The sequence below is a fragment of the Macaca nemestrina genome, chromosome X, assembly GCF_043159975.1.
Source record: "Macaca nemestrina isolate mMacNem1 chromosome X, mMacNem.hap1, whole genome shotgun sequence".
In the NCBI taxonomy this organism is placed as follows: Eukaryota; Metazoa; Chordata; class Mammalia; order Primates; family Cercopithecidae; genus Macaca; species Macaca nemestrina.
Window position 1 is genome coordinate 116,779,493 of NC_092145.1, and position 26,191 is coordinate 116,805,683.

General features: G+C 39.0%; 1 protein-coding gene across 1 annotated transcript in view; it reads right to left on the bottom strand.

Moving 5' to 3' along the window:
* The window catches only part of LOC105463379 (monoamine oxidase A), an 84,999-nt gene that overhangs the window by 41,531 nt on the left and 17,277 nt on the right, over positions 1 to 26,191 (bottom strand). The window contains exons 2-3 of the mRNA XM_011710439.3: positions 21,341 to 21,435; positions 12,514 to 12,651 (exon numbers count right to left, since the gene is read on the bottom strand). Coding sequence (XP_011708741.2) covers positions 12,514 to 12,651; positions 21,341 to 21,435 — 233 coding nt within the window. The remainder of the gene's footprint in view (positions 1 to 12,513; positions 12,652 to 21,340; positions 21,436 to 26,191) is intronic.

Genomic DNA, 26,191 nt, shown 5'->3' on the forward strand with positions numbered 1-26,191 from the left:
TGCTTTCAGTATCATCAAATAAATCACTGCCTAACTCACAGAGATTTATTATTTTTTCTTCGAAGAGTTTTACAGTTTTAGCTCTTGTAGTTAGGTCTAAAATGAGTTAATGTTTGTGTATAGTGTGAGAAGAGGTCCAACTTCATTATTTTGCATGTGGATATCCAGTTGTCCAATACCATTTGTTGAAATAACTTACTTTACTTTTTGCACTGAGTTGCCTTGCTACCCTTGACAAAAATCAATTGGCCATAAATGTAAGGGTTTATTTCTGAAATCACAGTTCTACTCCATTTACCAATATGTTTATCCTTATACAAGTACACATTGTTTTTATACAAGTATGCATTGTTTTAGCACACTAGCTTCATAGTAATTTTTGAAATCAGGAAGTGTGGGTCCTTCAAATTTGTTCTTCTCTTTTAAAACTGCTTTGGCTATTATGGGTCTCTTGCATTTACATATACATTCTAGGATCAGTCTCCCAATTTCTGCAAAAACAGTCAGCTAGGATTTTGAAAGAGATTGTGTTAAAAACATAGTTCAATTTGGGAAATATCATCACCCTAACAATATTAAGCCCATGAACACAGGATGCCTCCATTTATTTACATCTTTAATTTATTTCAATGATATTTTGTAGTTTTAGGTATGTAAGTCTTACACTTCTTTGGTTAAATTTATTCCTAAGTATTTTATTGTTTTTTGATGCTATTTTCAATGAAGTTATTTTCTGAAGTTGTTTTCTTAATTTCATTTCAGACTGTTCATTGCCACTGTATAGAAATAAAATTTATTTTTGAAGATTGATCTTGTATCCTGCAACCTTGATGAACTTGTTTAACAGTTTCATGAGTTGTTTTAGTCAGTATCAGGATTTTCTATATACAAGATCATGTCATCTGCAAATACAATTTTTCTTCTTCTTTTTTTTTTTTTTTTTTTTTTTTTTTGGATTTCTTGCCTAAGTGCCCTGGCTAAAATCTCTAGTACAATGTTAAATACAAGTGGCCAGAGTAAATATCTTTGTCTTGCTCCTGATTTGAGAAGGAAAGCTTTCAATCTTTTACCATTGAGTATTATGGTAGCTGTGGGTTTTTTGTAGAAGCCCTTTATTAGGTTGAGGAAGTTCTCCTCCATTCTTAGTTTTTCTAGTAGTTTTATCATAAAAGGGCGTTAAATTTTGTCAAATGTTTCTGCTCTGTCTGTTGAGATGATCATGTGCTATTGGTCCTTCATCCTATTAATATGGTGGTGCATTACATTATTGGATTTTTTGTATGTTAAACTAACCTTGCATTCCTGGAATAAATCCTACTTAGTCATGGTGTATAAACCTTTTAATATATTGCTAGATTCAGTTTGCTAGTATTTTCTTGAAGATTTTTGCACTCTATATAGGGATATTGGTTTGTAGTTTTCTTGTGATGTCTTTGGTTTTGTTATTCAGGATAATACTGACCTCACAGGATGAACTGAGAAATCATTCCTCCTCCTGTACTTTTCTAGAAGAATTTATAAAGAATTGGTATTAATTCTTCTTTAAACTTTTGGTAAAATTTACCAGTAAAGCCATTTGTGTCTGGGTTTGTTTCTGTGGGATATTTTAAATTACTAATTCAATCTCTTTTCTTATTATAGGTCTATTCAATTTTCTATTTATTCCTGAGTAGTTTTGATAATTTGTGAACCTAAATCTCTAAAAACACCTCCTGCGTTAGCATCTCTTACTCTGATCTTTACAGGTGTTATATGAAAATAGTTTCCATGGTCGTAAGTCTGGGAAATCCTGGTTTGTGTTCAATAGTCTTTTTTATTGCCAGGCTTCCTAGGACTCCTAATTTGTTAACAGGCACCTTGACTATCAAAGACAGGGATAGAATACGGAGCACTTCCAAAATTTATCTGACCACCAAATGCCCTGTTTTTGCAAAGTATTTTTAAGATTAATGTTGCTTAGAAAAAACTTGAGAAATATTCCCCTAGGCATACTTCACATTCTGGCTTGCACTGGCAGAAGCATGACATAACACAGGAAAATATGCAATGAAAGAGAAGCTGTGATAACCAGAATGTTTATTTTCCAAATGTTACACATGGGAATACAATTTCATTTGTATCCCTTCTGGACAAAAGGGCACATAATTCCACAACACCGAATCAAATAGGAGAAAGGAAGGAAACTGCTTGTACATCTAGCTAAAATTGCAAGTGCATCATGGGCTTCACGCGGAGTTTCTGCCCTCAGCCCGTCCTCCTCCTAACAAGACAGTGCAGTGAGAAAGTACATCAGAGCAGGTAGAGAGGGCCAAGGGCAAAGCAGAGCTTCTTGTCAGCTAAGCTGTTAAGTGAGTGCATTCACCTTTTGTATCACAGTGTCTGGGAAGATGTGGCCTTGCCCCCTACTACTGGATGAAGTTACTTCAGTGATGGCTTTATAACCATGATGGCAGAGATAGGGTGATGGCATGGAATGAAAGGGTGGATGAACTAAGAGCCATTATGCTCTTAGCACCAACTTCCCAGCATTTAAACATCAGAATAGTATTTTTTTTTTTAATTTACAGATTGGGAAAAGTCACAGATACTCAGGGCTACTCCACTGGTGGATGTTCAAATAATGATGTCGATTAGTGACTGCACCCATGTCTGTGTCCCAGGATCCACTTTTGTCACCCACTGCTGGTCCGCAAGTGTGAGCCACAGTGATTTCCTCCCATTGTCTCTGAAGCCTGATTTTTTTTTTTTTCAGAGACATTTATCTGCTAGATATGGCTATGGAAACTAGGCTACTGTGTACTTTGGCAAATACATAAAACTAAATCTCAGCCTGAGGTTCAGTGTGTATCATTTGAGTCTTACGAATTACAGAAGAGCTATGGGAATGAAAGGTAATTGAATAGTTTACTAATCATTCTCTTCATTTGAAAAACCTGACATGAGAAGTCTTCTAAATGAAAACGACTCAGTTTCACAGCCTTCAGGATCAAAGCATTCACTACACTGAACTATAATTAACACTCAAGCTTTCTGTGATTCCATCAAGTATTTTCTTCTTCTGGTTGCATAAAACCCAAACACAAAGCAAAAACTAAAATGAAGTGCTATGAAAATAGTACTGGACTGTCAAATATCAGGTATTGACATTATTATCATTATTTGCCTCTTTTCGGTTTGAAGCTCTGTGTTTGCAAAGGTTAGTAATTAACTAGGCTTTTATGTCTGTCCCTCTTTCTTTCTCACTTCTGTAGGACCTTGAACCACTCTCATTATTATAACTTTCTCTTATCTCTAAAGTAGGAGTAACAGCCACTTACTAAAACTCTGTGGCCCCAGTAGGTTTTCAAAAGGTATCTGTTCACTGAATTTGACATAGAAATGAAAAAGGTTTGAGTCTGCACGTGATACAGAGGGCTACATGGCAGCATCAATCCTATTAGGTGGCAGGATGAGGCAATGACAGAAAAGGTTTTCTAGCTGGCTCAACATGTGATCATGGGACAACTGAATTTCCCTTCTTCAGGAAGTGCCCAGAACGGACTAGATATGGGATTCATTGGACGTTAGAGGCTGTTTAAGATTTCAACTGTTAGAAGGCTACTTTGCAAAAGTTTGAAAATTAAAGATCAATGATTGAGTCTTTTGACTGGAGTAATGTGCATGCCACTGGGGTGAGGACAGGGGTTGCTGAGAAGAAATAGGAAGGAAGTAGAAAGCAAGGAGGAAGGAGGAGATTTTAACCTCCGAGAGACAACTACATTCTAACCTGAAAGGTCAGAACCTCCAGGAATTCAGTTATCATGCAGACTAGAGCAATTTCTCTTGAGGAAGCTGCTCATATGATGTTTAATTCCATTCACAAAGTTCTTTTGGCCATTAACCCAAATGCTGAGGCCCTACATGATTACGTGTGATCACAAAGTCCCTCAGCCTGAGTGAGAGAAATCCTTTGTGTCTGACTTAACTCCCTTTCTATGCTGCCAGTTGGGGGGGTGATGCTAGGTTACTTCTCAATGAATGGTTAGAAAACAATTCCTGTAGTGAATTAGTCCCTATTAGAAATGAATGGAAGGAAGATGAGAGGGGTTCTGTTGGATGGATGGGCGGTGATAGTGGCACAACAATGTGGATGTACTTAATGCTACTGAATTAACTGCACACCTAAAAATGGTGAAGATGATAAATTTTATGTTAGTGTACTTTACCATTTTTTTAAAAGAAAACAAAATGAGTGGAAGAAAAAATCTAATAATTAACTTATTTTGCTATATACTGGGTTGTCGCTGAGTAGGAACTTTATATTTTTGAAACCAAATCTGAGATGTAACCCTTAGAGTTTATAGGAAGAAGGAGCCTCTGAGAGGAGATGACTAATGCTGACCTAGCTGTCCAAACAGTGCAGAGCTTTAAGAGGGATTCTGCCATTAAGCTCTCTGGGAACTCACAGGCAGCAAATGAAGTCTTTTCAAAGTGAGGGGGGAAAAAAGAATGAAAGTTACTAAAAACTAATTTTTTACCAGCTGTCTTCATATATCCTTATACTGGATACCGGATAGATCAAACTGAAAATATGTAAACATTTTTAGCCTCTCTGCTTTTAAAACCTACTCAGAATTGTAATTGAGATAAGAAAGCAATCCCTCCTATATTACCTCATTTCTATCATCAAAACATAATTTCTTACCATGAGCACAGGCCTGTCACCGCTTGCTTGTCCTTACCTAACTGGTATTTGTTTGTTTGTTTGTTTGTTTGTTTTATTTTTTCTATCTTCTACCCTGACTTATCCAAATTAGTAATACTTGTCAAGAACCACTTCAAATCCTAATCAGGCAGGATATAATGGCATAACATAAAATACTGGCCAATACTTGGGCCATACTTTGAATAATAAGTTTACATGGATCATTTAACAAAAAGAATATATAGCCAGCAATTTCAAACCATGCCTTAGACCTCCAGACTTAGTATTTTAATAAAATAATAGAATCCATCTGTGGTCTTCAGCCTGCTGAGCCTAACTGGGACACTCCGGGGGCTGTTTAGCTGCCAGGTGCTCACTGAAGGCCAGAGGACCTCTCAGACTACAGCTCAGGGTGCAAGAGAAGAGAAGAAGCCACTGTGCCACATACAGCTCCCATGTACAACCACTGTGAACTGTGAACTGCGAAATGTGAACTGTGTCACATACAGCTCCCATGAACGACCACACCTATATCCACAGGAGTCCCTGTTTCCACAGTGGCATCTTACAACTCCAGAGCCTTTTGGGATAAAGTGATTTTTGTCATATCTTGGAGCAGTTTATTAGAAGGGTTCACAAGTTAACTTTGGAATAAAAAACAAAGTGGTGTAACCCACAGAACACTGGGCTCAGAGCTGGAAAGCTACACTTTGGCTCCTACGCTCTCTGAGTTGGGAAAAATAATGCTGTTTACTCCTAGGACCATTGGGAAGCTCACGTGAGGTAAAACATGTATAGGTACACTACAGATGGAAGGCAATATTAATAGCATGGAATCAGGAGGGATGAATTCAGGTGTTTAAAAGAAAGGAGGCAAATATACAACAAGTAACGTCCCTACAAGGACTTAACACTTTCTGCTTCCTGAGTTTCCTTCTGAGAGGGATTGAAAGTGAAAATGTATCCTTCTTTGAAGACAAAAGAAACGTCTTCTGTGAGTTGGTATGGACAAGGTGCTAAAAGAAACTTCAAATGAAATGTCCCTTATCCAAAAGAAATTCGACTATAAGCCATGGGTCAAACTCTATTAGCAGTGAGGGGTTATATCTGGTAAGCATTAAGACAAACTCAGCTTTCTGTATGGCCTGCTGGCTAAAACCAAGTTTTCCTCTTAGCAACAACAAATTTACTTAGTATTCCAGAACATACACATTGTGAAAAGCCTTTGATTTCAGTCGTTGGCATAGAAACCTGGAGTAAAGGGCTGTGGGAAGAATAGAACTAATAAAAAAAAGAAAAAAAAATGCTTGCTGAGCTGTTACTGTCAGCAAAGTCTATGGTGTTTTAAATAAATCTTTATCACACCATCCTCTAAAAACAAATGGGTGGTATATATTTATAGTCTCTACTTTTATTTAGAGAGGATGTGAAAAGCAGGAAGAACGTGAGAAGGCATGTAATTGTCAATTTCTCCTTTGACATAGCCTCTGCAAAATGCCTTGCTCCATTTCTGGCTGGGTTCTCCCTCTCTATACCCCTCACCCTACCTGCGTTATGATGTGTGGGAAACTCACGGAAAGAAAAAAAAAAAAGTAGAATCCAACATTTTCATTATTTCTGCAACACATAGCACTGCAAAATTTAACAAAACATCTCCACAACTCAATGAAACACACTCATGCTGATGGAGCATCTTATTTACTAATGCAAGTAATGAATCAATCCACTTGGCATTCAGATCCAGCTGCTTCCCCTATGCCATGCAGAAGAGAAGAACTGATAAAGAGAATGTTTTATTTTATTTATTTTCAAAATTATATTAAAAAAAAATTTTGTAGCAATGGGGGCCTCACTATGTTGCCCAGGCTAGTCTCAAAATCCTGGGCTCAAGCAATCCTCCTGCCTCAGCCTCTCAAAGTGCTGGGATTACAGGCATGAGCCACTGCGCCCAACTGATAAATAGAATGTTTTAAACATATCTAGCTATTGCTTCTTGGCTTTTTGACTAAGATCAAGTGTAAAAACATCTAGCTGATGCCATTTAAGAATCTACCTTTAAGGTTCACAACGATAAGATTAGTTTATATTAATTTCACAGATCAGATATAATCTCCCCAATAAAACCATGTCAAACTCACAAAATTCATAAAAGCTGCTCACTGTAGAAACCAGTCAGGAACCTATTATATAAGAATCAGGATCTACTAAACCAGAATTAGAAGAGGGATTCTATTCACAAGATCCATGAAGGATACAGGCAAAAATGTTAGCTAATATTTATTTACTGTTCTTATTTACTTGTCTTCTCTCTTTAGATTAGAAGGACCATGACAGCAGAAATTTTGATCATTTGTTCACCACTCTATCTGCAGCCTGGAACAATATCTGGTACAGAGTAGATTTTCCTCTGTAAATACATATTTCTCTCAAATACATAAATATAAATATTAAGCAATGAGTGAATTTAGCATATCAATGTGAATCCTCTATGAATGTGTAGATAGGCATAGTCTCAGAAAGAGAAGGGATCAGGTAGAGGAAACACCACTAAGGTGTATCCTCAGTACTAAGGTGTATCCTCAGTATTCATCTGAGAGGCTCAGGCTTGGAACTGCACACTGTCTTGTCAAAACTTGCACTGTAAACACAATCTAACAAAGGTAAAGAGTAGTTCCTTGGTGAATAGTAAAAAGCTTCCTAGAATAAGCTGACACTAGATGTGTTACAGACTGTCGACAGTGTTTAAACAATTTAAACATTCTTCAAAGTTTCGCATTGGGAAAATTTAAGAGCTGAAGCAATCTGGGCCACAAAGATTATTGATTGGTTTATGTAGACAATAGCAATCCTCCTCTTCATTTCAGTGTTATTTACAGAAACGAATATTGACTATATTAGATTATGAAAGCTGAAGTTGTCACAAAGCAATGCAGAAAGTGTCACAAAGACAATTTGCATTATTAACCCAATACACTATCACATTGGGGAAACACCCACTTTTCCTCTAGAAGTAGAGAAAAACAGTGAGAGTTAAGATATTTTAGGCCGGGTGCGGTGGCTCAAGCCTGTAATCCCAGCACTTTGGGAGGCCGAGACGGGCGGATCACGAAGTCAGGAGATCGAGACCATCCTGGCTAACCCGGTGAAACCCCATCTCTACTAAAAATATACAAAAAAAAAAAACTAGCCGGGCGAGGTGGCGGGCGCCTGTAGTCCCAGCTACTCGGGAGGCTGAGGCAGGAGAATGGCGTAAACCCGGGAGGCGGAGCTTGCAGTGAGCTGAGATTCGGCCACTGCACTCCAGCCTGGGCGACAGAGCGAGACTCCGTCTCAAAAAAAAAAAAAGGATATTTTAAAATAAGTAGAGTTACTTTTAGTATACAATTTATTAACCATCTTATCTGGAATATTGAACTAAATATCTTCCTGCTTTTCCCTAATATAGTTTCCTGATCATCATAAAAACATCTACTATAACGAGTACTTCTCATTCCAGAAATGATATGATGTATTGGAAAACACTAGCAAAAAGGCATTCATTCAGATCAAATAAACTAAACTTTAACCAACCCACTACTTTTTTGCCTTAACATTGCTGTCTACCTTGGGTGAAAATATGTGTTCTCTGAAAGGTTAAAGTATGTGAGAGGATGGTTTAATGATATGTATTTCTATTTTTCATCTTTTCATTGGATGAGATTAAGTGTTCAATGAAAAGAATGATGCTTACCATCTGAAATGGGTAGCTATTTGTAAATAAGTACTAAAATTCAAAATAGAGCTTCAACATTTATTTTCTGACAGTTAAATGGCTATTTTCCAGTTACTGCATCCATCAAACAATAACCAAGGCACAGTGATTGTACCATAGCAGGTAGTTAACACTGCTCTTTCAGGCTTCTGGGCCAAAAGATTGAGCAAAATGGTCACCAGCACTGCATATGGGGACACAATGAAGGACACAGGATGACCATCAGAAGAGAGCTGCCAAAAAGAGCCAGGACAAGCACAAACTGTAAGGCAGCTTCCTGGAGTCCACAGTCCCTGACAGTAGAATCTGGACTAGCAAGAGATAGCATAAAGTCAAAAGACCTTAATCTGAATTCCCTTACTCCCTTAGGCAGGTTACTGGGCCTCTGAACTTCAGACTCTTTCTCTGAAATGGCAAAATAACCCCTAACTTAGGATCCATGTGAGGGTTAAGTAAGATAATGGAGGGTTAAGTAAGATAATGGCACAGGGCCTGGAACATACTAGGAGCTCAGTAGGGAAGGTAGTCATTATTATTACTATGGGAGTGGTACTGACCTTGAGGGATCAACCACCGTGGCTGTGATTTAAAGGTGCCATTTGTTGTCCAAAGCATAGGCACGGTATGTGTTTTAGCACATACCTGCCACATGCTGCATATGCAATAATTATGGTCTAATATTACCATTGTGTTGATGTGCATGGCCATGCAATGGCAAAGATCCAGAGGTTGACAATGCCTTGCATTCTTGTTTGTTTGTTTTTTCTTGAGACGGAGTCTCCCTCTGTCACCCAGGCTGGAGTGCAGTGGCGCGATCTCAGCTCACTGCAACCTCTGCCACCCGGGTTCACACCATTCTCCTGCCTCAGCCTCCCAAGTAGCTGATAGCTGGGACTACAGGCGCCCGCCACCACGCCCGGCTAATTTTTTGTATTTTTAGTGGAGACAGGGTTTCACCGTGTTAGCCAGGATGGTCTCAATTTCCTGACCTTGTGATCCACCTGCCTTGGCCCCCCAAAGTGCTGGGATTACAGGCGTGAGCCACTGTGCCCAGCCTCTTTTTTTGTTTTTATTTTATTTTCTGCCTTACATTCTTAAAAACAGCCTCGGGCTACCAAGTCCAATGCCATGGCAAGATGCCTTTGTCCAGTAGGTTAAGCAACAGCGCAGCCATATTTGTATTTTTGTGAAAGAAAAATATGGTAGAAGTTGAGCAATTCTCCCCTCCAGAAAGCTGAGGTTGTTTTTTCCTTAGGAACAGGACTATCAGGGTAGTGTGGATCCAACCTTACAGCGGGCCCAGCAGCAGCAACAATATCAAAAAAGGGACCCTGGATGCTACTCTTAATATTTCTCTTTCCTTACTTAGGCACCTAATGTGGCATACATCAACTCCTTAAGTCTTTCCATTAGTTCACCCTCTATTAAAGCTTACAGCAGGACCTTCTCAAAGTACAGAACAATTACATCTGGATTTCTAGAAAGCAGGGTTCCCAGTAAAGCCCAGAAAATTTCAGAGACATCAGAAAGTCTGACACTTAAGATAAGTAATTTGTAAGGTCCTGTTGGGAAGATTGGACAGCATGTCAAGATCTGTTGATCACTTTCAGGCAAAGTCAAAATTCTCAAACAGAACTTTATCATTTTAACCCCACCTTGCCTCCATCAAGAACAACGAGGAGCTAAATTACTTACAAAAGCTGGCTGTGGGTGCCACTTTCAAACTATCACCTTAGCATCGTGCTTTTTATTTTTATTTTTGAGATAGGGTCTTGCGCTGTTTGCCCAGGCTGAAGTGCAGTAGCATGATCATGGCTCACTGTAACCTCGACCTCCTGGGCTCAAGCCATCCTCTTGCCTCAGCCTCCCAAGTAGCTGGGACTATAGGACATGCACCACCATGCCCAGCTAATTCTTAATTTTTCATAGAGAAGAGGTCTCACTATGTTGCCCAGGCTGGTCTAGAACTCCTGGTCTCAGACGATCCTCCCACCTTGGCCTCCCACAGGGCTGGGATTACAGATGTGAGCCACCATACCCAGCCCAATATCAAGTTTTAGACTGGGCATGGCTGGGAGACTAGCAGGTACCTAGCTTGAGGACATACTTGTAAATTTCCAGTTTTTCCCAGTTTTTAAAATGTACATAAAAGGAACATGAAACCGGAAGAAGAGTAAGAAAGTAGGAAAAAAAAGTGGTCTTTCAATGACTGCATCTCCTTGTCATATGAACCAGGCTTCGGTGATATTGACAGTGAGATACCTTATTATAGATGTGTGTGTGGCCAAACAAACATTGGAGATCCAGCACATCTCCATTCAGAGTCCTCAGTTTCATTTCCTAGGCCATATATTGGGATAATGAAGAGCACGCACTCAGGGGTTAGGTAGACTGTTAGGAGTTTTATAGCCTTGTCAAGTCACTTTAACCTCTTTGAACTTCTGGTTTCTCATACTTAAAATGGGGATGATAATGCCTGCCTAGCAGGGTGGATGTAAGGATTTAATGAGTTCATGCATAAAAAGCTTTTAGTTGTTGTTTATTGTTAGCCTCCAGGTAAACTAAAAACCTCTCAGCCTCTGAATCTTATCAGCATGAATCTGCGCAGATTCCAAGATAATCATCACACTCATTTGCTTCCCAGTTGGAGTGGAGAGTGAATTTACGTGACTGTTTAATTAGTAGTTGAGTGCAAAGGGTTTGGTCTCTCTCCTGATATTAAATGTGAGAATACAGGTAAAAGTGCTTAATAAATGTTAGCAGCTATGATTCTTACTGTTGTTATTACTTACTAGTCCATGGAAACACTGTGCAGTGCAGAAAAGAGAAAATGAGGAAGCAAAGGGGTTTTTCCTTTTTGATCACGGCCTGTTGTAACCAGAGTTCCTAAATACTTTGTGAAATTTATTATACTTTCTTCATTCCTCCCTTGACCTCTTAACCCACAGTTTTTCTAAAGACTACTGATTTTCAAGTCCAACAGAGCTTAAAGGTCAAAAGAAAAGAAAAGAATAAAAAGACTACTGATTTGCTTTTTCACGTCTGTCACCACCAGACTATCCCAAGCATCTGAAACCACGTGGCTATCAGAGTTTACAAAGGTTTCTGGTCTCTTCTGATTGGGTATCCGTGTACATATGTCACAAGTATCCTCAACTCCCAGGACACACCCAAAACTCTGTAGCCTTCAGACCCACAGTTATTGCCCAAGGTAGAGTAGGGGAAGGGATGTATTTGTTGAGAAGTGATGTGGTTATTGGTGTGGGAATCCTGACATTAGAATGAGTAAATAACCCCTTCCTCAGTGACACTAGCTCTAGGAAGTAGGCTGCAATGTCAGATGGGAAATTTGATTTCTCAAGGCATGTTTCCAGACTCCAGCCACTCCATGTTTGGCTTCAGTGAGAAAGAAAAACACTGGCAACAGCTGTGGATATCAGTGGCTAGAGTTTAAACAATCTCTTGTTTAAACAGTAGGAAACTGCACAAACAAGCTAGACTTCCCAAGAGTGAAGGCCAGGTACAGAGGAAATAAAGCATTCCAAATAATGCCAGGTAAGAATGAGGATGAATAACCAGTTCAAAGGCTAAAGAAGTGGCCTCAAACTCTTGTGTTCCTTGGGGCTCTAGAGTTGCTTCCTAGGTCGCTCAGGGATTGCCTGCAGCTGGGGGAGGGGAGTGTGCATGCGTGTGCGTGCATGTGTGTGCACGTGTGTGTGCACATGTCTGTTGCAGGCACCCGCCGCCCCCACCCCAGTGCCCTTCAAATGCATTAGGAGGGAACCCAGAGCCTCCCATTCCTACTCTCTGGGAGTGAGGGTAGCTTGTGAGGGCCACTGAGGGTGACAGGGAGGAAGGCCAAGCTGAGTCATAATATCCTGCAGTGATTCCAGGAGACTTTAGCGATTTTTTTCAAAAGAAAAAGAAAAAAGAAAACAAGAAAAGAAAGGCAAATACTACTTCAAAGTCGAGAGCCTACTTTTACAATTGCTTTGAAAGAAAAATAACTAAAAACAAACCAAATGTTTTCTCAAATAAAATGTTTCCCTATCAGTCACTTGGGTGAAGTCAGCCTTACCTTGACATATTGAACGAGACGCTCACAGACATTCACTTTGTAAGTCTCTATGCCCAGCTCCTTAGACAAGCGTAAGATTCTGTTTTGGGTAGGTCCCACGTAAGCTCCACCAACATCTACGTAATTAACATGCTCATTCTGCAAAAAGAGAAAAATTGGTCAGAAGACTTTAGTTAAAACTTGGAAAAATGTGTCTTGTAAAAAAAAAAACCCCATTTATTTTTTTAAAAGTTAATTGTGCCTTATGTCTCCCCTATAAAGAGCAACTGAAAATGGCAGTCTTTCCTCGTCCACTCAAGAACTGGGGCACAATCCTGTCTAACACTCATCACTAAGCACCATCATTTGGCAAAGCTATTGGTAAGGTCAACTAGGCAATACAATGCATAAAAGATAAAGAACACTGTAGTATATTCTGCCAGTTTAGATCCTTTACAAAACATTTAAATTATCATGTGAGCTTCTCTCTGGTGTTATTACTGGAGGAGCTACCCAAAGCCTAATTCCCTAATTTCCACCAGGTGAAATCTTAAATCAGTCCACATTGATGGTTCTAGATGCTATTTTAAAACACTTCCAGGAAAGAATGCATCATAGGAAAAGAATACAAGAAGGTATAAAAAGATTCACATATCACTAAATTATTTACAAACATGCAAACCCTCTATCATAAACTAAAATTGTTTACTTGGCCTTCCTCCCTGTCACCCTCAGTGGCCCTCACAAGCTACCCTCACTCCCAGAGAGTAGGAATGGGAGGCTCTGGGTTCCCTCATAAATACAGTTCTCCATGCTTTTCAGCTGTTTTTATTAATTGGCAAGTCCCAATGATTTAATCAATAAATTGAATATTGGTGAGCTGCAACCCCTCCATGGCTTTTTTTTTTTTTAATAACTAAAGGGTCTGTGTCTATTTTGTTGTGTATACCAGTTCTCAAGCATGTTGTCATGCCTTTTTTCCTTGTTTGCCTGATTATTTTTTATTGAATGCCACCCATTGCACTTGAAAACATGCAGAAATCATTTCAATCCTAGGAAGATGGTATCTTTCTCAGAGAGGATTTATGTTTGCTTCTGCCCACAGCCTGGGACCCTCACAGTACTAGATAACTTTATTCCATTTGCAGTACCTGAGAGGATTTGAGGCTGGGCCAAAATGCACATTTGAACTAGCTTTCTTGCCATTCACCCTTGGTCCTTAGATGCAGCCCAACTCCACAGCACAAGGAGTTGACCAATACTCCCCTACAAATTAGTACACACTTCATGGGGTTCTGGACTTGACCTGTCACCCTAGCTTTGCACTAGATCCAAAGCACTGCTCAGCCTTCGGGAGCTTCTTCAGTGGTTAGCAACTCCCCCTGCCACCCAGGGAAAAGTAGGTTAATCTTTTCCAGATGTTGGCCCAGTGATTCTTCCCTATCTTCTTAGCTTGCTGGCTCTTTGATGCTTTAAAGATGTGTGTGTGTGCATGTGTGTGTGTGTCTATACAGTGCAACTTGTCTAGTCTCTTTGTATTTTGTTATAATTTACCTAATCTGTTATTTCCAGAAAATTGTCTAGTATTATTCAACATTTCCTTCCTGGAGCTACCCAACCCGATATTATCTTTCTATTGGAGGATATGCTTTGCTAACATTTTGTTGAGAATTTTTATATCTATGTTTATATCTACGCTAACATTTTGTTTAGAATTTTATATCTATGTAAGCAATATTGAGACTGGCCTATGATTCTCCTTTCTTCTACTGCCTTGTCTGTTTTTTGCATTAGAGTACTGCTAATCTCCTTAGTTAGTGATCATACTTTTTTCTATTCTGTAGAAAGGTTTGTATGTAAATAAAGTGATCCATTCTTTGAACATTATGTAGAACATACCTGTAGAACTATCTAGGCTTGGTGATTTTTTTTTTAGGGAAAATCTTAAACTACACATTTAATTTATTTTTAGGTTAAAGCACTACTCTTCTATTTCCAGACTAAATCAATGTTAACTTTGATGAATTATATTTTTCTCATAATATGTACATTTCATATATGTTTCAAAACTGTTGGTTTAATGTTCATGGCATCTTCTTTTCATTTAATTATTCTTTATTGTATCAGTAATTATATCTTCATTTTCATCTTTTTTTATTATTATTTTTTGAGACAGGGTCTTACTCTATCACCCAAGCTGGAGTACAATGGCATGATCATGGCTCACTGCAGCCTCGACTTTCCTGGGGTCTACGAATTCTCCCACCTCAGCCTCCTGAGTAGCTGGGACCACAGGCATGTGCCACCACACTCAGCTAATTTTCGTATTTTCTGTAGACTTAGGGTTGCTCAGGCTGATCTCGAGCTCCTGAGCTCAGCACCTGCCTCAGCCTCCCAAAGTGCTGGGATTACAGGCGCAAGCCCCACATCTGGCTCTCATCTCTTATTTATTTGGGGTGTTTCTTTTTCTGGAAAAATCTTATCAGACACTTCTTGTGTATCTTTAATAGGTCTCTTCAAATAATCAACTTTTATTTTATGGATCCTCTTTGTTGGGTGTCTATTTTCTTTTTTTTCTTTTTTTTTTTTTTTTTTTGAGACGGAGTCTCGCTCTGTCGCCCAGGCTGGAGTGCAGTGGCCGGGTCTCAGCTCACTGCAAGCTCCGCCTCCTGGGTTCACGCTATTCTCCAGCCTCAGCCTCCCGAGTAGCTGGGACTACAGGCGCCCACCACCTCGCCCAGCTAGTTTTTTGTATTTTCTAGTAGAGACAGGGTTCCACCATGTTAGCCAGGATAGTCTTGATCTCCTGACTTCGTGATCCACCCGTCTCGGCCTCCCAAAGTGCTGGGATTACAGGCTTGAGCCACCGCGCCCGGCCTGGGTGTCTATTTTCTATATCATTGATATGTGCCCTTTTTACCCCTTCTTTGGATTTATTTTGCTCTTACTTTTCTAACTCTTTGCATGATTAGCTTATTTATATACAGCCTTTTTCTTTTCTAATGGAAGAATTTAGACTATATATCTTCTAAGTATTGCTTTAGCTGCATCCACAACTTTATATTTTCCATTATTTTGCAGGTCTCAGTATTGTCACGCAGAAAAGGAAAAAAAAAATAAGCTTATCTTTATTTATGTTTTCCATCTGAATTTACGCTACCCATATGATATGAAAAACCTTGGGCAGAAAATTTAAAGTGTCAATGCGGGTGGTTGAAGTAGACTCAAATCCTTTTCCCCTAGGTCTCAAATAATTTACACACAGATAAAGTTCCATGGAAAATTAGCAACCCACAGCGAAGAGTTACAAAACATACGTGCAAACAAGGCACCAAAAGAAAATAAGCAGAAAAAATAATCCAGAAAGACTTTGTAATAGTTGAATTATACACAGAATCTAAAAGTACTATGTAATATATTTTAAATAAAATAAGCCATTAAAACTAGGAGCAGGGGAAAAGAAACTGAAAATATTATCAGGTAGATTTAAAAATAACTACTAGTGATAAAAATGTACTAATTAAAATTTTAAAAACTCTGTGAATGGATTAAACAGTATATTCGACATAGTTAAAGGGTGAGTAAACTGCTAGATCTGAATAAATTATATAGAATGCAGTTCGAAGATAAAGAATTGGAAAATATGTTGAGGAGGTAGTTAAGACATGGAAGATGGTGTCAAAATATTAAGTAGTATAAAAAAATAGTGGCTGAGGATTTACCAGCATTGTTGGAAGATAAGAAACCCAACAGGTCCAAAGAATGATAAATAAAAATAAATTCTCATCCAGACACAGAGAAACTGCAGTATACCAAAGAAAAGAGCTCTCAGAAGCAATTCTTTTTCAGAAAACGAAAGAGGCAAATCGTACATACTCTGAAAAAAAAATCAACAATTAGACTTAACGATAAATTAGACTTCAACAATAAAAATACAAGCCAGAAGATAGGGGAATAATATCTTTGCTGTTCTGAGAGAAAAAAAAAAGAGGAAGAGAAATTCTAAATAGAATTTGTTACCTGTTAGAACTATGTTTTGTCAAGCTGACAAATGTACAGAGTTTAGAACCCAGATTGGAGGAAAGGGTGTGTTTCAAGTAGAATGAAAATGGTTACAAATAAAAGGTCTGAGATTCAAGAACGGACAGTGAACAAAGATACTGGCAAAACCTTCAAAGAAAATGAAGCAACATCAACAATAGAATAAAACAGAGAAGTCTGCTGGTATGTTCAAGAAATAGCAAGGAGGCCAAAGTGGCCAGAACAATGTGAGCAAGGAAAAAAGTTGAAGATGAGGTTACAGAGGTTATTGGCAGAGCAGGTCACTTAAAGCCTCCCAGGACATTGTAAGGACATAGGTTTTGACTGTCAGTGAGAAGGGGGGGGGGGCCTTTGGAAGGTCTTGAGCAGGGAAATGCTAAAATCTGACTTACATTTGAAAGGCTCACTCTCACTGATGCACTATGAAAGAACAGAATGTAGGGGGCAGGAGTAAAAGCAGGGAAATCAGGAGCCTATTGCAGTAATCTGGCCTAGGGATAATGGTGGCTCCCACCAGGGGATAGCAGTGGAAGTGGTGGGAAGCATTGAATTCTGGATATGTTTTGAAGGCAGGGCCAACAGAATTTCCTGACAAAACAAATGAGGGTCTGGTAGTGTTGAGCATGACTCCGAGTTTTTTCAAAGTTGCCATACTCTAACATGGAGAAGGTGGCTGGAATAGTGGCCTTGAGGAAGATCAGAAGTCTAGTGTTGGATGTGTTATGTTTGAGGTGTGTATGCAACATCCAGGAGATCTACAAATTTCTAACTTCCATGTCAGATGAGCACAGCATATTGTATTCAGCATGTTACTTATTTCAATGAGGAGTTGGGGTTTTCATTCTGCCGTAATACCAGAAATGAAGTGTTTCTGTGACTTCTTTAAGGTGTCCTCATATAATGTTTATTCTCTCTTTTAGTAACCATCAGTGCTGGCCTTTAAACCTTTTCTAATCTCCAACATCCATTTTGAGATAGAAAGAACAAAACTGGAATCAGTACTCCAATAAATTTCTGGGCTTTAACAAAGACAGCAAGAGGACTCCTGGGAGTTTCCAAACATGATGTCTTTAGAAGGCTGACACTATAGTTAAAGCAAATAATCCTAAATGAAGCAGTAAAAAGAGTGAGGCATTTTGCAGAATGTTTCTTTACAAAGTAAAAACATTCTAAATGAGGTACCTGAAGTTCAGCATGAAGACACTAGAAGCAGTAACAATGTATTCTACTATGTTGCACCTCAGTCTTTGGGGTCTTGATTTAGATCTCACTACTCAGCCTTTGCAGAGGTCACAAACATGCAACAATATTGGCAAACAAATACACCAACCCTGTGGCAGCCCTGCAGGCATTTCAACTTTATTAACTTGACCTAATGCATCATGGATGAATCACATTAGGAAAAACAGGGAAGTTTTGAACTAATGAAGACCCATCTGAACAGCTTGCCAGGTAATACCAAATTTGACATTCTGGTACTCAGAGATCCACAGTAGCTTTTACGGCATCTCCTCCCAAAATTATCCTAATTGATTATGTTATTAGAAACAATTTTTAAAAATATTTGCTTCAGTTTCTTATTAAATACAATTTTCATGCCTGTTTCCTTTTTTAAATTTTTTAACTTTTTGAGTCAGGGTTTCCACTCCTGTCACCCAGACTGGAGTACAATGGTGCAATCTCGGCTCACTGTAACCTCTGCCTTTTGGGCTCAAGTGATTCTCCTACCTCAGCCTCCCAAGTAGCTGTGACTACAGGTGTACACCACTGCACCTGGCTACTTTTTGTATTTTTAGTAGAGATGGGGTTTCACCATGTTGGCCAGGCTGATCTCAAACTCCCAAGCTCAAGTGATCCACCTGCCTCGGCCTCCCAGAGTGCTGGGATTACAGGCGTGAGCCACCATGCCCAGCCTCCATGCCTGTTTCTTAAAGCCCTCTTTTTCTCCTTCTCATCATTTGGAGTATAAATGCTAAGTCCTAATTACCAAGCATTTCAGAGATTCCTTTCTCACATTCCTAAGGGGGGTGTAATATCATGCTGAATAGACAAGAATGGTTCCTGAGTGATGCTGACATATATAAATGACACAGCATGGCAAAGTAATTGGGGCCTATAACACAGATGGGGACAAGTATGTTGGAATTCTCATTTCCCTTATACAAAGAAACTTGTTCTTAACTGAAAATCCATAACATGACTGATGCTCCTGTTTAATAACCAAAAGGTTTTAGAGATAAGAAAAATAGGGCTAAGGGACAACCTAATAACTATCTCCAAAATGAAGGAATATTTTTCAGAAAATGACAGACGAATCATATCTAATAAAGGCATACAGGCAGAAGACGCAACTCTTCGTTTGCACTATAACACGCTGCCTTCAATTAGAATTTGAAGATGGAAGGGAGTTTCTCCAGGGACATTTAGATTGTATCTTATTAGTCAGATGAGAAAACTGAGATGTAAAGTGCTAATAGGACTTATCCAAGACATCATATCAAGTCAGTACAGAGGCTAGAATCCCAATCTCCTCACTCCCAGACCAATAGCTTCCCAGTGGACTACATCTAAGGGAGCACTCAGAAAATTTAATCTGGATTGGCATTAATTTAAGGCAAGCAAGCAAACAAATGCCACAGAGTAGCACTTCTATAGTGTCCCCTGGAGATGCTGTCAAAATGCAGATCCAGATTCAGCAGTTCTGAGACAGCCTGAGATTCCACATTTCTATCAAAATCCCAGTTGATTCTGGGGCTACTGACCCACAGATGATACTTTGCATAGCAAGGCTGTACAGCACCCTTAGAGCTGAGCAAAGCAGAAATAGGCTTAGATACATCCCTGTATCCAAAAAGGTAGGAAGCAAATGACAGAAGGGTAGCATGGCACAAGGTGGCTGAAATCGCTGCTATGAAATCCTAATTCAAATGTTGTCTGTAGGCTATTCCAATATCCATTGATATTTCCTCTCGCATGCCTGCTTCTATTATGCAGCCTACTATTGTGAAATACTTACTTTTCCAGGATCCCTGACAGCTGAGGGTAGCCATGTGACCCAACTCTAGCCAATGAGACTAAAGCAAATGTCTGCTGGGGTCTTTTGGCGAAGGAAAAGCTTTGTTGCAGACAAGGCTGGTGCCCCCCTTTCACTCTCCTTTCAGGCTTGAGTGAGAACCTGATGCTTAGAATCTCAGCATCCATCTTGTTACCACAATACAATAAGCCTACATGCAAAGAATATCAGAGCAGGGCTGGGTGCGGTGACTCATGCCTGTTATCCCAGCACTTCGGGAGGCTTCAAGGCCAATGGATCGCCTGAGATCAGGAGTTTGCAACCAGCCTGGCCAACATGGTGAAACCCTGTGTCTACTAAAAATACAAAATTGGCTGGCGTGGTGGGGGGTGCCTGTAATCCCAGCTACTCTGGAGGCTGAGACAGGAGAATCGCTAGAACCTGGGAGGCGGAGTTTGCAGTGAGCCGAGATTGCACCACAGCACTCCAGCCTGGGCAACAAGAGCGAAAAACAGTCTCAAAAAAAAAAACAAAAAAACAAAAACAAAAAAAAAAAAAAACGAATATGAGAGCAGAAAGAAGAGCAAAAAGCGAGAGCCTGGACTATGTACCACCAGACTTCTGTGAAGTAATCAAATATTTGCATTGCTTACGCCATTCTGTTATTAGTCTAACTGAAGCATCTTCTAGTTAGATAGATGCTTCCTCTCTTTCCAGTCACTTCAACAGTCTGGTTTTGTCTTTACTCTCAATCTCCAGTCTTTAACACTCTATTTGTGTACTCTAGCAAAGGGGCTCATTAATTAATGAACTTCTAACTATCAAATGCGAGGGTTTTTTTCTTTTGTTTTGTTTTGCCTTTATACTGTGTCAGTTGACAGGTGAGCACCCCTTCCTCTTTCGTCCGCTGACCTACCTATTGCTGCTCTAGTCTGGTCCTCCTCTTCTGCCTCTACTACTTCTCTCTGGCTCTTCTCCCTTTCTCCCCCACTTTTGTGTGCAAAAACTTCCATCTTTGCCCCTATTTCCTTCCCAGTCTTCATTATCTCCCTACGTACTTTCGCCCAGAGTCAACCACCTGCAACCATTCCCTTAATAGTAGTAAATAATAGCATGCATTTTTTCCAGAATGGTGATGTAAGCCCAAGTATAAAAAAAGCAGTGATGTAGCAATAACTGGGCTTCTTTCTTATATCTAGCCAGACGCGACCTCAGGAATACCTCTGGCAGCAGCATACTTCTTAGGGAACAAGGGCCAAGGGAAAAGTTATGCAAAAATATGCTACATTTGTTCCTGCTTACTACGGCCACCACATTTCTCTTTTTGTTTGTTTTTGTTTTTTTTTTTTGTTTTTTTGCCACCACATTTCTATTAAGTTGTGTGTCATTGGATAAATAAGGAATCTAAGCGTGTGTGTGTTTGGGTGTGTCTCTCTGTGTGTGTCTGTGTGTATTGTGGGTGTATAGTCACTTCCAGTACAGCCAAACTGTTACTCCATCTGAGATACTACACACTTCATTTACGTCTGTAGTATGGAAATTATGACACTGTATTGAAGTTACTTGCTCATGTTTGTTGAATTCACTCCACTGAAAGTCAGAAGCTGTCAGTCTTTAGTGTGTACTTGTTAAAGAGAATGCACACTTATTTGATGGGAGTGCTTTAGGACTATGGAGGACAAATGGCTTAACTGCATGAACTCTTGAGATCTCCTCTAGCCCTGTGATTTTCAGTGGTGCCACTTGTAGTTTGAGTGAGATATTATATTACATGTAAGTATTAGAATCACTTACCCTCACGGTATATGTTCTTCCTCCAACCCTGTCCCGAGCTTCTAAAACCAAAACACTAACGCCATATTCAGTCAAGAGTTTGGCAGCAGATAGTCCTAAAGGAAAAACAAAAGAGAGCAACGTAACATTCAAATGCTTAAAATCCAAGATTTAACCAGGTCTATACATCAAATAAATGCAGGGTATCATATATAATCCAGTGATTTTGCTGTCTTTCTAATACATTCTGGCCACACTATGATTAAATGAGCCACCAATTTTATTATCTATCATAAGGGATTCAAAAATAACTAATTTAGTCATCTTGCATTTCAGTTGGTCAACAGAAACAAAATGTAATGGTTTTAAAATATATGTATCTTGTTTTCTGGTGATAATCATATATTTAGAGAATTTCTGAGCCTCTAAATCAATCCCTATCATTTCCCTCATCCAGAAATCCTGATAGTATTAACAGGAGAGACTATTTTCTTCAAAACTTTCTCTAGCTACACCAGGTCTCAGTATAACTATGCTTTGCTTTTCTCAACTTAAAAATCCTGTATAATCATGTCCTATGATTTACATTTTGATTACATGCTTGCTAGATCTTGTTTCCTTCACTAGTTTCTAAGTTACTATAAGGTAGAAACCATGCTTCATACTTTTTTCACTAGCTCAAACAAAGCTGAGAACAGGTTTTCACCTGTAATTAAAAGCCTTCAGGAAACATAAAATATTTTTTAAATCCAGCATAGTAATACCAGAAAAATTAAGAAAGTGTTGCAGATTAACATTATATCAAGGGTACATGCTACAAGCATGGCTTCTCACTGATGTTGACCTTGATCTGATCACCTGGCTGAGGTAGTGTTTGTCAAGTTTCTCCACTATAGTTATTCTTTTTCCTATCTTAACATACTACACTCCGAAAGAAAGGCCACACTTAAGGAGTGGAAAGTATGTTCCAGCTTTTTGAGAGTGGAGTATCTATATAAATTATTTGGAATTCTGCACTGGAGATGTGTCTCTTCTCCTCACTTACTGACTTCTTCAATCATTTACTTATTATCATATCAATATGGACTCACAGATATTCGTTTTATACTTTGGATTATAATCCAACACTATGTCATTTATTTCGTTGCTCAAATTCTTCCAGCTATGGTTATTGGGAGTTCTTTTACTTGGCTCCTATGCCCCTTTGACATGCCCCTATCATTGTGTGTGTGTGTTTGAGCATTTCCTTCCTTTCTAGCACTACACAATGCTCCAGACTCATCTTATCTTTCTCTGCCATGGCCTTAGAATCAGGTATTTCTTCAATGAGCTTTGGTCCCTTTTACTGAAGACCAGTATTAGAAACCAAGATCTGGGTTCTAGGTGTGCTCATTGCTACTGGGGTGTCATTGCTTCTAAGACCTCTCAGCTCACAGAGTAAAGAAATATATTGTGCATACACTTATTTTTAAATCTACATTCATTTTTGTACTTCAAATTCTTAGTTCCTAGTTAACTTTATACTTCTCATTATACTTCTCATAAACTTCTCATTGTTACAGAGACAAACATAATACAGGGAGAAAATGCTAGTTATATTAGGGTAAGGGAAATAAGAATGGCACCAGAGACAAGATTAGTAAAGTGATACAAATAATACCTAAATACGTATACAAGTGGTTGAGGAGAGGAACTGTTCTAACTGATTTTAAAACCCAGTGATTTGATAGTTCATTTCTAATGGTATATATCCTAAAGATAAAAAGAACTTCACATTTTTTTTCAATAATAATTTAGCTAGTCCTAGTATTAGCATTGTGATCCCAAGGCTGTCGCATTTGTAGTATGTGATAAAACAAGTGAGTAATCAGGCTTGTGTTGTTGAGAAGCAGGTTTTTTAGCATGGAGATAAAGAAACTCAGATGTAAAAATGATGAGATGAAGCAGTAACCCTGTAGTCCTAGATATAAATTGAAATTATAAGTATGATCTCTGGATATACTCTATCTTTTAAAAAAAATTCCTTAGTTTTGTACAATGAAAAGGTCTAGAAAAAGTAACCTACCCAGTAGCAATGAACACTCCCAACACCTAGAGTGTTGTTTCTAAAAAATCAATTCTCACTACAATGAACTATGGCTTGTGACCTAGTGAGATCTGAGGCAGGAAATGTACAAGATGAGCCTGAACATTAAATCATACCAGAAAGCAAGGAGGCTGTCAGAGACTACTAGGATTATGTCAAAAACACTCAGGAGCCTACCTATATAAACTCCTACTGGCCAAAGATGAAATAATTTGAGTGTCAAATAAAGATAACAACTACAATGGCTTAAATCCATGAGTTCATAATAATACTAAACAAACACAAAAACTCTCATTTTCCACCTTTGGAAAATGCTAAGGAACGAACTTATCATTTTGAAAAATGATAAGCAAAAGAAAAAATCTAGCATTCATCCTACCTTTCCTATTTGCGCTGAACCTCAAAACAACCAAATAGCTAATGAGGGGAAGTTTCTCTGTATAAAAGTATGCTAGTTAGTAAGTGAAGACAGAAATAATTCAAATGTCAGCATTTTGCAACCCCTAATGAGTTAATGGATCTAGCATAATGATCATCAAGTTGCTAACACACACAGAAAAACAGATGAGACAAATGTTATCTGCCTCTTGATGGAAGCACACACCATTACCTATGAAGTAGTTTTGCAAGAATGAAGGGAAGGAGAGGGAACAGGAGGGGAGGGAGGGGAGGGAGGGGAGGGGAGGAGAGGGGAGTAAAGGAAGGAACAAATTAAATTCTAATGTGATCAGCCCTCTGTATCTGATACTTAGGGAACAGAGGAATATGTTAATACTACTGGGATGAAATGAACAAAATCCAAATTGTAGGAAATTATACAGGACTACCCTATTTGTTTTTTATTCCCTACTCACGCTCTCCTTCCCCTTTATCCTTCACGGGCTTTTCCCACAATAAATCTCTTAGACAGCTAGTTCTATCTTGATGCCTGCTCTCACAGAACCCAGTATTTTACTCATATACAGAATGGCATAGAATACACATAGCCAAATCAAGGATGAGTTTGGGTCTACAAGATCTAAAATATCTTAAAAGATATTAAGTCTAAACCATAATATCCAGCACTGCTATCTACTAATGTTTGTGTGCAATTTTGAGCCCTTCAAGTACACGATTCTTACATTGCTGATGCCTATCAAAGATTTAAGTATGTAATGAATTTTTGGAATCAGCTCACAAAGAAAGCCATCCCCTGACAGTTAAATAAACTCAAACCAATGTCTGCCAATCTTGGCGCAATATGTTTTCTGGAACACAGTCAAAGGCTTCTTGTGCTGACTAATGTAAAAACAGGATGAAGGTGAGATGAAAAATATGTTTATGCATAAATCTTTCTCCTTAGGCCGGGCGCGGTGGCTCAAGCCTGTAATCCCAGCACTTTGGGAGGCCGAGACGGGCGGATCACAAGGTCAGGAGATCGAGACCAGCCTGGCTAATACGGTGAAACCCCGTCTCTACTAAAAAAATACAAAAAACTAGCCGGGTGAGGTGGCGGGCGCCTGTAGTCCCAGCTACTCGGGAGGCTGAGGCAGGAGAATGGCGTAGACCCGGGAGGCGGAGCTTGCAGTGAGCTGAGATGCGGCCACTGCACTCCAGCCTGGGCGACAGAGCGAGACTCTGTCTCAAAAAAAAAAAAAAAAAAAAAAAATCTTTCTCCTTATGTCTGATTATTTCTTTAGGGTTAAGTTCCAGAAGGGAGATGACTAAGTCGAAAGTGATGAACATTTTTAGGCTCAAAGTAATACTCCATATTTAAAAACAGAGAAACTCAGATGCAAAATTTTTATTTCTTCCCATTCCCTTTAATCAACCTAACTACAAACCAGTTAGGTAAATATACCCAAGGGTCTACTAGAATTGCTCTGGCAGCTCCTCTTCTAAGGAGGAGAAACTGGCTCTCCCCACACTGCCTAAGGGGATGGAGCGGTGGGGAACGTTGAACAACAGTGGTGGGGCCTGCAGCAGTTGTGCGCATAAATGGACCGCTTGGTGGCATCCAAACAGATCCATTTCATATGCCTTTCCTTGTTGCCTCTCACAACCATCCCTTGGAGTAGATTTCATTATCTCCACATTCCAAGTGCCTGATATGACCACAACAAAGTCTTCTGAAAAGCGAAGGATTTTACTTCTCACACCTTCACTTAGAGTCTTAATAAAATCGAATCTAGTATGTAAGTCCAAACAAGTTTTATGCATGGGTTTCAGTGCCCATAATAAATAAACACTACTCAGGAAACTAAAAGGGGAGGGGGGAGCAGGGCTGTCTGGGCGAATACAATGACCACACCAGTGACAAAGGTCATTTTGCAGTTTGGCATTTAAGGATAAAACTAAATAAAATTTAAAAGCTGGTGAAAGTAGTTTCTACATGGCAGAAGAACGATTAGCCCTATGACAGCAAGGAGAGTTTAAACTCTTAGTTTAAGAAATGAGAAATATGTTTAAAATATTTAAAAAGGATTTCAGAGAAATGGTTTCTAAAAGGTCTTAGAATTTGAAGGGTGAAGGTTTCAGTTATTTAGGAAAATCTACTATATTAAGCATATTTCTTCTAAGATGCTGAATAAAAGAGTGCTAATGTTTCAGTTTGCGTGTTTACCGGGAAGAAGACCTTGTTAAGAAATTTCCATGATAACTTAAAGGTTAAAATATATACAATATGAAAATAAAAGTATGATGCTGTTAGGAAAGTATTTTTGAATGCTTAGTAAGTCAAAGTACACGCAAATACTTGGAGCTCAGAAATCTTTTGTAATGTAATAACTGTAGCTATCTGCTGATTT